Here is a 14,057-nt window from a genome sequence, read left to right on the forward strand (position 1 = left end):
TATCTAAAGTATGAAAAGTGGCAAACAAATGAATTCCTATTTTCTGACCAGCCATTAAATTGATTTATAATGAATTTGCACAGTGCCTGATTTACACCAAAGTTTTATCACTGCTTCTCTGCAAAACACAGACAATTAACTAATGATTTATGCTTTTGCAAGCACAGGGGAAAGAAGATCATAATCTTTTCTCATGTCTGCTTCCCTTCCAGCATGATCAGATCTCAAAGATCAATCTGATGACATGCTATAACATTCAGTTGACACTCTTTAATCAGAAATGCTGAGAACAGCCCTGAGTGAGTATACCTGTCACCCATGAGCTAGAAGTGTCTGTGCAAGCACAGCTGTTGATGTCCTTAAAGATTTTGAAAGGTATTTTATGTAGGATTGATTCACCATACCTTTACTCTCCCAAAAGCTGAGATGGTGAACTTATAAGCCTTGCAGCTATACAGGAAGAAAATATGTGAGCTTTCTCCTTTATTTCTCAGGATTTGACATTTTTCTCCACTGTTACAGAAGACACTGAACTTCATTCCCTTGAGACAGAATCCTTTCATAAAAACTGGTATAAATGTAGTGCACAAAACTGAAATATTTTTTGCAGTTGAAAGCAGAAAACCCCAAAAATCAATACTATACTTACAGTGTTTTCATGATAGCTACCTAATAATCACTTTGACTCCTGGGAAAACTCTAATAGTTACAAAAGAGTACAAGACTAATTAACCACTTTAAAAATTAAGCATGCTAGTAAATCTTCTTCCTAGCTAATGAAAGCAACTTTTTATTCAAACAGGTTTCCCATTAAAATAAAATGAAAAAATATCAGCTAACAGGAATAATCAGCACTGTCTTCACTGAAATATTCTTGAACAAAAATGTAAGGATATAACTGTCTGAAATGTGAAATACTGGCATCTGAAAATTGCTGTTTATAAAAGTATGAGTGTCGGAAGTTAGTGTCAGAATGCTACAGATTTTGCTTCAAAAGTTATGCTATGTTTGTACTTTATGTTATGACCTGGCATTAAATAACAATGACATAATGGCATAATAATTTAACTACTGTAGCATTTTTTTGAAAATAATTGAAAACACATACCATTAAACATATAATAATTATCGATACACCACACACTTTTTAAAAGGTGAAACTATTTCTTTGTTTTGTTATAATATAATTTGCTTCTTTTAATGCTACTCAGGTACCAGCAGCTGAAAAAAATTTGCTGGTTTTGAGAATAATCTCCTTGATGTGATTTTCTTTCTCTACTGAGTACAGAGGGAACATGGAATAAAAAATAGGCTAGATAGAATTGTAAAATGCCTTGAATTCTCACAGATAATTTCTGAAAATTTCTTCTCAGTACAATAGGAATAGTAGTATAAGCTTTGCAAAGCCTTGGAAAATCAGTGTATATTCACAGCATCTTCAAACCAACAAAGGAAAAAATGTATGGAAAGGAAGGAAGGAAGGAAGGAAGGAAGGAAGGAAGGAAGGAAGGGGGAGATCTAGCTACGTAAAGAATGGTGTGAGGGTAAAGAAGAAAAGAAGCAGTGGGACTCATGGGCTCTGAAGATGAGGGTGCTTACAGAAATTATAAAAAAAAAAATTAAACAGAAAGTGTTGATATGCAAGGATTTCTTATGTATGTAATACCATCTACAGATTGCAATCTGAGTCTAAATGAATTACATATTCAACAGAATTAATAACTTATTAAGAAACATTGAGACACGGCTTTTTTTCCCCCCCAAGTATTCCATGACTATTTTATTCCAGATATCAGTTCACCTACAGAATTCTAATAACTTTGATCACCTTTAGAAGCCAAGAAGACCTGAAAATAATCAGAACTTCAAAGAACTGATCACTGATCACAGATACATACTATATGCAGTCTAATGTCTTTCAGTGCTCCTCTAATTTGAAACAACAAAAAGTAGTCAGCTTTTCTACTGGAGATATGATCTAGAAATTCTGAAAAAAATTACAGTGTTACACAGGAATGCAAATTGCTCTCTTAAAGTCCATTCTTGTGGCAAATACCATAGAATCAAACAATAAAAAACTAGTGTCTGTTATCACAAAATATTCCTCTTATCACAGAATCCAAAAAGTGGTCTGTTGCCAGCTTTGAGCTCTGGCTGTAGAGTGGCTTGCACATGAAGAATTTGGCAAAGGTCAAGCAACTTCCCAATAAGCAGATGTTGAAAATTTACTGCTAGGTGCTTGGTCAATGCTTATAGAAAATTTGGAAATTTTTTTTTTTTTTTTTGTGATAGCAGTTGATAATCCAGCCAATGCCTTTCATTATATTTTGTAAGTTTATTACAATTCTCTCAACCTGAGACTTCTATATTATTAAGTTCCCTTTTCTTCATGACGATGTGACAGAAGACATCTATTAATTAATTAATTTGCAAACTAAATCTCTTTTTCTTTTGAATGAGATGTCATTGCTATATATTTATGGCAAGGTTTAAAAATGAAAAGCAAAACTATTTATCATTTTTCTTCTACGCCACCAGAAACTAGGAGGGGAAGGGTATATGAAGATCCAAAGAAAATAAATAAAATGTATGTGCGTATGGTAAAGAATAATAAGATATGGCTTTCTAATGAGTAAATCTGTCTGTTTAGGTTTAGATTCAGCAAGGGTCAAACATACCTGAAACCAAGGCAAATCCCAAACATACTTAATCACATTTGAAAGGGATGATCTAGAGGAACCATACAACCAGGTCTACATCATCTTCACTTGAATTACTTTTCTTAGGACTTATTTTTTTAATTAAACAACAAGAAAAATGTTGAACATTGCTTCTATGATTACAAATCTGGTTTTATTTGGGGTTCTAAGAAGTTAAGATTTAATGGTGCCTAATTGCTTTATCAGTTTTCTCAACATAAATTGTAACTTCAGTGCCATCAAATATGAACTTTCAGAAAATCAAGTTTTTCTATAGATAGTCATATGAAGCACATGAAGGAATGATGGAACAATAATTACATTCCCATCCTATTCTTTGCATTATGTGGAGATTTTTTACAGTTTAAATCACTAAGCATTCTGCCCTAATGTGCTCTCTTCCTCAAAATGATCATTTCCAAAAGAGATGGAAAACTGGAAACATTCACAGTCATGGTCCTTCCACTTTGTTGTCCTTTCCTGACTACTTTAATGATTTGTGTTACAATAAATGCTTTTACAGATATTGTTTAACTGTTCAAAATAGTACAGATATAAATCGAGATTAAGGAATCAGAAATTATAAAAAATTTACCTCTCTTCATTCCTTTTTCTCTTAGATTTTCTGTGTGGGCAGAGGAGATTTCAAAACCACCACTGCTGTTTATACCCAAATCTTTAAAAAATAACCTAGAGTCAAAATCTCACCATACATATTTAAAAATTAGATTCCTTTATAACCAGGTGATAACTTCACTCTGGGTCATTACTTTTGACATAAGAGATGGAAGCACTTTTCCTCTGCTAAATTTGGTACTTTGAAATCTGGAAGAAGAGTAAGAAAGATGAATAGACAGCTTTCTACTGTGTAACTGTGACTTTCCCAGTTCCCCAACAAGATGACAAGACTCATAAAAGTCAGGAGATGGGACAATAAAAGGTTATCTGGGTCTCCTATGATATCTGGAAGTCAGAAATAGTGTGTCACTTTTCAAAAGAAACAAAAAAAAAAAAAATGTAAAAGGAAATAGTTGGGTAATTCCACTACCTGTACTCAAATTTTGGTCACTAGTTAAAACTAGATGTTTTTGAGGAATTAAGCAAGAACAGGTTCATGACAGGATGGAGGACCAGACATACTGGTAAGGCCAACTTCTGCATCATTTAGTCTTTAAATTTTCCCTAAATATTTTTTCTGTTTTCTTTCTTTTTTGTTTTTCAAAGACAAACTCATAGTCTGGAATAATGGCAGGAAAAATAAACAAAAGGAAAGCCATCACACAATAGGACCATCAGGTCACATTGTAAGTCCATCTACTCCAGAACTCCATAAAACATTGGCCCTTTGCCCACTTCAACACACAGTCTCTTGCAGAGTAAGAATTTTCTCTTACTCTATTTAAGTCTTTGTGCTCTGCTTACAGTCCTTTTTTTTTGTTTTCCATGTCCTAGCTACTTTTCACAAAAAGTTCCAAGCTTTGTTCAAGCATGGCTTTCAATGAAAGAAGACTGACAATGAGATGAGAGTCTTTAATAAAACTAAACTGAAAACTTTTCTTGAAACGTCCTTCTGGGACTCTTCTTGTCCTTGGGCAGGATTTTTGCATTTAAGTAGGAGATAATGCGGGCTGAAGAGATCTCTTTTCGAAAGTTTTCCTAATTTTCATTAGGGTGGTTCACATGAGTTCTCTGGGCCCCTCAGTGGAGGATTTTAATCACATTGTGTCTTTTGTGCTACAGTGATCGCAATGCTAATCTCTGTAATTCTACATTTGGGAGCCCACTTTTCAAAGTGTAAATAACTGACAGTGACTTCAGAAAGAACATTTTTCCAGAGGGAATGAAAGAGTAGAGTCACAGAGAAGCATCACAAGCCAAAAACTGAAAAAAAAATCCCATGATTGTACAAGGAAAAATAAACCATCCTCAATTTCCTTCCCTTGTGCTGTAGAATGTGCATGAATAAAATACATGTGAATAAATTTTGCGAGGGAGAAATTTTTGCCCCTTTGATCAGACCCAACCATCCAGATAAAGCCAGCCTGGAAAAAAAAATCCATAACTTTAAAGAAAAATGTAATTCCTAAGGATCTTCAAGCATGATGAATGGCAAGAAATAGTGGTGGAGTGGTGTTTTAATGCTGTTAAATGGCATTTGCTATTAACATAACTTATTTAAGGATGTTATTGACTTCTAATTCCTTGAAAAGATGATCTTTCATAAAATCTGTATTAATGAGAATACGGGAGAATTAAGATTGCTGAAGACCTCATGCTCCTTCTTTGAGGATTTCTGTATTTTTTTCAATTTCATTTTGGCTTGCTGATTTGCTCTCTACCATCAGAAATTAGATGAAACAGAAATGCAGAATGTGCCTGAGAGCAGTCTGCACTGTGAGAGCAGGCAGCTGCTTACCTGTTTGACCGCGTACAGGAGGCGCCCGTAGCAGTACACCATGACCATCACGGGGACAGCCAAGCAGAAGATGAAGAGACAGACGATGTAGGACGTGGACTCAGCAGACTCTGAGGACCAGCGTACTGAACAACTTGTGCCTGCGCCTTCTACTCCATAACTGCTCCAACCAAGCAGAGGTGGCACAGTCCAGAACAAGGAATAAATCCAAGAACCACCGACTGCTAGCAGAGCCTTGCGGAAATCATGGCTGCGCTTGTGGCACAGGGTGAGCGTGCTGTAGCGCTCGTAGGACAGCACAGCCAGGGAGATCAGGGACACGACACCTGCAATGAACCAAGCAACAGAAATGCTTACTTCCACTATTTTGCATGTATCCATTTCAAATCCCAAGAAAGCAGATGAGTTTTTTGGTTATTATATATTTGAAGCAACAGTGAAAACTATTTCTATTATTCTCTATGTGTTAATACTCACTGCTCCTGGTTGCTCTGTCCGTCCTGTCAAATTCTGTTTAACTCAGATTTATTTTACACTGGAAGATTTGTATACTTGATAGATATTCATCTTTTAGTCAGGTTTTCAGCTTTATCTGTTTTAGTATTACTCAGGGGAAATCCATTTTCTATCTGAGCTAATAAAATGGTGAAATATTCCCTTGATAAGAACCATTCAATTTTTAAAATCCATGAGCATTTCTAAATAGCGTATTGACTTCTACAGGGGAAAAAAAAAAAAAAGAAAAAAGAACCTTCAGTTCTGACTATTCATATATGGAAAAACAGACAGCCACATCATGACTGGGATATGGCAAGTTGCAACTTTATTAACATCTATATTATACAATCAGATTTAAAAGTGATTTAGATTAATATTAAGCCCTAGGTGTCATAAACCCATTATATCTTGCTGAGGAAGGCTTTAAAATTCTGGTTGTATGATATTTCCATTCTTTTTTTCAAGGTTTGGGACCCAACCCCCTCTTCAAAACTGTATGGTTTTCCATGGTAGGCTCTTAGTCATGACACAATGGGAAGGGTTTTGTTATTTCCCATGGTTTTGTTCTCCTTGCAGCTTCTTTGAAATTCTTGGTGACAAAACACTGGATGCCACTTCCAGGATTTATGACAGAAGGAACTTGTTTGAAGAGCTTTAAAACAATATTTTAAAACCATATTTTTCAATATGCTTTCCAGTCCCCTTCCTTTTTCTCCTGTAAGAAGAAAAACCTGAATAGATCAATGTCAGTCCAGCTCTTTCCACGAGTTTTTTCCTTGATCTTTGCTATTAGCAACAGCCAACTATACAGTAGCACTGAGATATATAGCCTGCCAAAATCCTCTGCTTTTCAGTGGTACCTATTCCCAGCAAATGGGTTAAAAGAAAAGGTGTTCTTCAGGGGAATCCATAGCTGTAATCCATTTCCCCCATTTAACTGTCAGCTTCTCCTATAGCTCCTTCCCAGGCATGGAATAGAGCTGAGTCAGAGACTTCTCTTGGGAATAGCACTACTCTATCCTTTACGTAGGGAAAAAACCCACACACAGACCTACACAGGGCACAGTGGGATATTTTCCCCAGGCACAGCATTTTACTCCACTTTTCCTTACAATTCAGTGACTCATTTCTGAGTTAACTGGATGCAGGCACAGCTATTTCTGGCATCCTGACAACAATTTGCAGTTACTTAGTGTAGAGCTGGATACGGCAAAAGACACATAGGAAATGCAATCACTGCTTGCTGCAACAGGATGCCTTATTTCTCAGAGGGAAAGAGAGCAAAAGGGTGTGAGGAGAAGACAACTTTTGAAGAAGAAAATGTCTTTCTTGTTACAAGAGTCTACTAAATTATTTTCTGTACATTACTGGAAAGTCAGTCCTAAAGAGTAGATACATTTACAGCTGTAATAGCTCCACTAACTTCAAGTGACTTATAAACTTGCTTTAAGGCTAGGCTGCTTTAGAGACAGGGAGACTTTCTCATCATCCCTCACCTAATCTGATTTCCTACATAAGGCTGCTCTTGAAAGCCCTTGGACTCTACTGCTCTCTTCATGCTCCCAGCCCACACTTAATTATCTTCACTTTCTTAGCATTGCTGCTTTCCATCTGCTTGACTAAAAAGCTCCTCTCTATCAAAAACATTTAGCTCATGTAGGCACCTAAGGCAAAAATCCAGATTTTATATTTGAAACTTAGGCCTCCATCAGGTGTTACAGATCTATTTCTATTCTTTAGGCTAGACAATCTAGACAATTAGACAATGGACTAACAGCAAACTGTCTCAGGAACAAGAAATCTCTCCCTTCCCAGCAGGGTGCTCTACAGCAAGGATCTATTGTTCTTGCTGTACCTCTAATGGCAATTGAGACCTCATTTTCCCTACTTTGATGAGATAGCAAGTGAGCTGTACTTTTGTTGAGCATATCCTACATTCCTGCATGTGTGAGGCTGCCTAGAAAACCTAGACAGGATGTTCAGATTCCCCTAGCTCTGGGCCCTGCTTCCTGGATTTCTGCTTTCACTGCTGGGCTCTCAGGTTCAGCCTGGCTGCCAGCTCTGCCTGCTCATCTCTGTGGCCGTGCTACTGCCCAACAACTTCTTCTAGTGTGTATTGTCATGATTTATGGTATCATTTACACTTCCTCTTATCTTCACTTATTGCCAAAGGAAGATGCTTAGCCTTTCTCACACTGGTATTTATGATGGATGGCTCTATGGCATGGCTCTGAAGACAACTGACCATGAATGCAGGATTACTTGTTTTCAGACACAGAAAAGTTCTGTCTTATACCAGCAGAGAATTAATGTTCAGATATTAAATTAGGATCATAGTAATGTGAGTCAAGAATAAATCAAATATTAGCAATCAGACAAACACACAAAAGTTGACTTTAAATTACAGAAAATAATTTTCTTCTTTGTATAGAAGAAAATTCATGGCATTTAATTGCACATCTTGGCAGGAGTCAATTCATCTTCACTCACCTTATTATTGAGTCCCACTGACATGACACAAACTACACTTTTCTCTGGAGGACAAACATTGTAATTTATAGAATCCCAGACCACAAAAGTTCAGGAAAAAAATCCATTATTTTTGAGTTTGGCACAGTAAGACTTCAAGGTTTGAATTTTTTAATAGCACTACAGTTAATACCACTACACACTGAATTCTATTACTTTCAAGACAAGGGAAAATGAGGAGTACACTGAAGAGGTAGTTCATAAGAGATAAAATAATTCAACATTCTTTATGTGGTTTAAACTTAGTAAGTCCAGCTAATTTTTCAGAAAAATTAGAATTACTTTGAAAGAACTGGTGCTTTGAAAGATAAAAATATAAAATAAAAATCCAAAATCAAAATAAAAAAATTAACAAGTACAAGTAGCTTTTTCCCACTGTGAGATACATTTGGTTGAATTGGGTGTGAGTAATTAAAACACCAATTACCCAGGTGAGGAAGAATCAGGAACAACAGAGGCCACTGCAACCCTCTCTGAGTTTACTCTGTGCAGCTCCAATCCTCCATCCAACCTTGCTGATGGAGAGCATTTCACCTTAACACAGAAGCCAAGACTGATCAAAACCAAACCACATCAAGAGTAACCTTGTTGCAATGTTGGGACAGAGCAGTTCCAATGTCCCTGATTGCTAAGAATATCCTCAGGTTTTTAATGATCAAAAAACCCAACCAAACAGGGTTTTTTTTCAAATCTCATTCTTTTATTAGTTCAATAACTGAATTCTAGAAATACACCACTATCCTTTCATCAGTTATAACAGATACTCATGTGTTGGTCTGAAACAACATTATTTCATAAAAAAGGCAAAACCAGGTTTTGTGTTCAGTACTTAATTCAACAATGTCTGGAAATAAAATATGAGGATCAGGTGTACATGACCTGTCAGCTTGCAGTGAATGAGCTTCCAGCAAAAAACTAATGACTGCCTTGTCCTCTACATGCTTTTCTTTAGCACCCAGTGTCATCCTCTCCATAATTTTTCCAGGTACTGATTTTAGACTAACAGGCTTGTAGTTTCCTCAGCCCCTCTTCACACCCTTCTTGTAATCTGTTTTGGCTAAAGTGGAATAAAGCCTCCCAGTTTTCATTATGCCTCCTAGCTTTGCATACAGAGTTTTCTTAATGCCAGGTGCATTTAACTGTTGTGACCTTTGTTAGAAATCCTGCAGCTATCTGGTATTCTATCTGTTGCAGTGAGAGGAACCAGTGAGAGTCTCAGCTTAAAAACACAAAGCAATTAAATACTTTATGATTGTCTCTGTAGAAAAGACTTGAGTGCAATCTCCACAGCCTTAATAACCAAAAAACAAATTAAAAAAAATTAATGTAAGCTATAAAAAGGAGAAAATAATTATAATTCTTTATGCCAATGTTTCATTTATTGAGTAGTAACATTTATGACTGTGCAGATTGTGTATATTAATTTCAAATGAATAATTTTTTCTAGAACTGCAACAGAATTAGGTTCACAAATTGCAAATCCAAATGGAATTTGCTTCCAACAAATATTTAGAGCCTCAAGCTGGTACCTAGACAAATAACTCCACAGGAGTCAATCACACTGAGAAATGTAATTTGCTCCCCCAACATTTCATGCACATACAGGAACAAAAATGAGATTCTCACTGAGAGTACTGAAAAATGTCAAAAATTCCTGTCTGCAGATTTGCATTGCAGGAATAGATAGTTATTCAAAAGTTAACCATGGAAATAAGTGACTTTGAGACTAGCTAGGTATGGAGCATAAACCTTGCTACATGGCAATTAGGTGCAGTGAGTAGAGTGTAAGAAATTAAATTTCAAATCATAAACCAGGACAGACATCTATTTATAGGGCTATTATCTGAGACATTATCTGTTATTTACTTTTATTTAAGGATCTGTGCATTTCTCCCTGGCAGCACAGCAGTGAGTATGTTGTGAAAGGCACAGCAAATCATTACACTTTGTTCCCATGGGTTCTAGCTAAAAGCGTTACATTTTCTTACTCGTTTTTGATGGTTTATGCAGCTCACTGATGTAGTAATTGGAAAGGGGATGCAGCTCACCTGTGGTCTGGAGGCTATGAAAAACTGAAAATCCCAGGAATTCAGCCTACACTGGATCAACGTTTTGACTATTATCTTAGACATATTTGCCCTTTTAAATGGCCTGTAGTTCATTAGAGTCATGGTTAGAGTCCTGGGGTTTCCTGCAGCAGTCCTTGTTGTACATTGAAAGGGATATCCTGCACTATGTTCCAGTTATCAAGGACCAGGGGCAATGAAAAGAAAACACTGGTAACCTTAGGCAGCCTGAGAATGGAGGGATACAATAGCGCCTTCTTCAACAAGAAATTAATGGAGAAAAATTAAATCCAAGTGCTTGCAAAAACCCAAGGTAGATTTTCCACACCCAGACTCCATGAAGGTTGATTTTACCCACTCACAGGCATTGTCTCATAGCTTTCATTCACTTGCACTCTCATACCCACAGGGTCTGTGCTTAAGAGGTCTTGTCTAGAATTTTTTTTGTGCATCAGAGAGAATAAGAGACTCCAGCTATCAGAAATCCTCCACTGCTTACAAATCCTGCCCGTACAAGTCTTCTATGTCTGAGGCAAGACTGCTGCTCCCTGCTGGCATTTCCTTGAGGTCATGCTCCTCTCAGTGGGTGCAGGATCCTCCACCTATGAGTAATAATACTGTTGTTATCAGCACACCATCCTTCAGGCTTGGCTGAGTCAATACCTTTCACTACTGGAAACAGAATTCTCTGTTACCTGCACAAGCTGTTTTCACTCTTCTGCTGTAATGTCTTCAGGCCTTTACAACACCTTTCCCTCCCTACATCCTCTGTACCTACCTCAGTAACTATTGTGGTTTAATGAAGTCTGGTTTTCAATTGGGGGGGGAAAGTCCACAGGTTATGGGGGTGGTTCCCTGTGGGGATCCGGCAGAGCCGATCAGCTGGCTAGTTTTGAAAATTGACACCTGGTTAAATCACTTAAAAGAGTTGAACACGCCTCTGTGGAAAAGCACATTTAAGAGCAACCAAGGCCTGGGAAAAAGCTCTCTGGCTTCCAGCCTTTGAGCAGGTAACTGGGTGCTGGCCTGCAGGCCCTGGCTGGGCTCTGCTGTGGCGCTGGCTGGGCCAGCCCCACATGGCCACGTCAGTGCGTGGCTCAGCTGAGATTTCTGCTTCTGCCATGCCGGGCCATGTCACTGGGACTATCCCAACACCACGAGCAACCATGTGGCCAGGACCAGCACCAGGAGTGGCCCTGCGGCTGGCACTGGGAGCAGCCATGCGGCCAGGACTGCTCAGCCAAAATCAGCACGGCTGGAGCAGCGCTGTGCGGCCATGGCTATCTTGGCATGGCTCACAAATGAACTTTGTTTACTCTGGGACCAGAGCTGGGAGTGCTCCCATGGCCAGCACTGGGGCGGCCCCAAGGCCAGGAGCAGCCAGGATCAGGAATGGTCACCACCGGACTGGTCCAGTCATGTGGCTGGGACTGCATGGCCAAAATTGGCCTGCAGACAGAAGGACAAAAGCAGCAGTAGCAGGTTCTTTTTCTTTTTTCCCAGCACCCCACATGAAGGGAAGATGTGGGGCTGGCAGCCAGCATGGCTTGCACAGTGCCGGCAGGGACCACAGGCTCAGTCCACCACAGTGAAAGACACAGCGATACCTTGACTGCGGAGCCTGGACGAGATCAACCTTTCAATGCTACAGAAGTCTATAAAAACTGTTTAAATTGATAAAGCTTGGGAACAAATGAACCTACAAACACCAATTCTCTCTCAAATCAGGAAAAGGAAAGGGTGAAGACACGTAGAGGAAACAATATGGGACACTGAGGTCAGTGAAGGAGTCAAATGCTAGATGGGAGGGGATTGAGGAGATGCCTTAGTCTTGGGCTGAAATTCTTTTACGAATTGTGAAGATATAATTGATATATAAGACTTTGTTTTTCCCAGTAATTCATGGAATGCATTGGGGGGATGTAGTGTTCTAACTACAGCTGTAGTAGAGCAGAAGAACCAGTGTTGAAATAATGTTGCAGTAGCTGTGACTTCAGTGAGAAGCTTGAACAGAGAGAGATGAAGAGATGAGAAGCAGTGCCCCAAGGATAGAAGAAGAAGTCCTGTGTTCCCAGAGATAAAAGAACTTTTGTTTTTATGCTAGAACAGCTTATCCTTAAAATAGCACCCCAATAAGTTGGCATGGCTCATGAAAGCAGCTGTGGGAAATCTGCAAGGCATGGGAGGGACTTTAACACTGGAAAGAGATTTTCCTTTCCCAGGCATCTGATTCGCTGTTACAGCAGGAAATCAGCAAATAATTCTAGTGGATCCACTGGAAATTGGCCATCACTAAACCCACCACACTAATTGATGCATTGTCCAGAAAACTCAGACTGGTGAATCAAAAACCACTACAGTAATGCCACAGCAAGTCCACACATGCCCCAGTGCCACTGCAGCCCACATCCAGCCCAAACTCAGCTCCTGATACAAAGACAGGGCAAAATGCAGCTGAGAGCCTGGTACAAGGCATGGAACCAGGGTGTACCTGGCTGTTCTGCTGCTGAGCCCCACTGCAGGACAGTACAAGCTGAGCACCCTTGGGGGTGCGTCTGACCATCTGCCAGCCATGTACAAAATGCAGAGGGGAAAGCAAAGTGATACTAAGTTCCCACATGGCATCTACAGGACCCTCTAATTTCTCCAGAGGAGCCTGCCAGTGGCAGAGGTTAACTAACAGCAACTCTCACCACTGCTGCTTAAATGTGTTGCCAAATGAAGAGAAAATGATGATGCTTCATACATTCACAAGACTCCATTTAAATATGTGTGTGTATGTAATACCCACGCCTGGGGGGCAGCTTTCACATAATACCCTGGTGTGGTGATTTAACACCAGCAAGAAATTAATCTCTAAATAAGCCACTCCTCTTCCCCCCACCCTTCTTGCAAGAGAGGGACAAAGGCAGGGACTATAGGTTAAGATAATAATTTATTGAAAGCAAACAGCAATGGAATAAGAAAAGTACAGTAATAGCAGCAATGTTAATAATAAAAGTATACAAAAAGAGAAGGTGCTTTACACACAAGGAGCTGTTTGTTACCTTAGCTTAGTTCTGTGTGGCCACCAGGACAAAGTCGGGGTGGTGGCTGTCCCATGTCCAGCACCACATGGTTTCTCCAGATGAAGAAAAGCTGTTGGGCACTTCCTGCAGTCAGCACTCCTGTTCCCAAGCCTGAGACAATGAAAACCATCATGGACAAATGCCCCAAAAGCTGGATAATCTGTGCTGTGATGCCTGATTTTTTTCCATATCACTGTGCTCCACTGGTTCAATTCCACGCAGCATGGCCACTTTGAACAGTCCCACCCTGCTCCACCTGCTCCACTCTGCTCCTTTTGGCTCAGCTTGGCTGGGACCAGGCTCCCCTCCACCCCTCTGTTTCCCACAGATGCTTCCTGCACTGGTGCTGCTTTTCAGCCAAATGTCTTGGAGCCAATGCTGCCACTTTTTCAGAACCATGTCTTGGAGGAACTGGGAAGGGGACAGGCAGTGGTGACAGAGAGCAGGGTCCACACAGCTGATCCCAGCAATCCCCCCAGTGAAGAGTGAGACAAAATGACACACTTCCAGAGGTGCACTCACCTTTTCTTTCCCTCAAAACCATGCCTGCAATGATGATGTGAGTGTTATGGAATAGCAGCCTGGCCACATCCAAACAGTGCTGAGTTGCACCCCCTCTCCACAGCCAGGACACCGGGGAAGGACATAATGCAGCTGGAAATGCAAGAGGAATGTGAACCAGCAGCTGGCAGGCTGGGACCCACCAAAAGTTGCACCTTTCCTTTTGAAGTCAGGCCACCGTGCACTGGTGAACAGTGAACTCCAAGAGGCAGCAAGCAAG

At 39.6% G+C, this 14,057-nt stretch overlaps 1 protein-coding gene across 1 annotated transcript in view; it reads right to left on the reverse strand.

Moving 5' to 3' along the window:
• Positions 1-14,057, reverse strand: part of LOC121354113 (pinopsin-like) — a 65,721-nt gene that overhangs the window by 33,846 nt on the left and 17,818 nt on the right. The window contains exon 2 of the mRNA XM_041468491.1: positions 5,116-5,441. Within this exon, the coding sequence (XP_041324425.1) occupies positions 5,116-5,441 (326 nt within the window). The remainder of the gene's footprint in view (positions 1-5,115; positions 5,442-14,057) is intronic.

The sequence above is a fragment of the Pyrgilauda ruficollis genome, unplaced genomic scaffold (assembly GCF_017590135.1).
Source record: "Pyrgilauda ruficollis isolate IOZ18807 unplaced genomic scaffold, ASM1759013v1 scaffold22, whole genome shotgun sequence".
Taxonomy (NCBI): domain Eukaryota; kingdom Metazoa; phylum Chordata; class Aves; order Passeriformes; family Passeridae; genus Pyrgilauda; species Pyrgilauda ruficollis.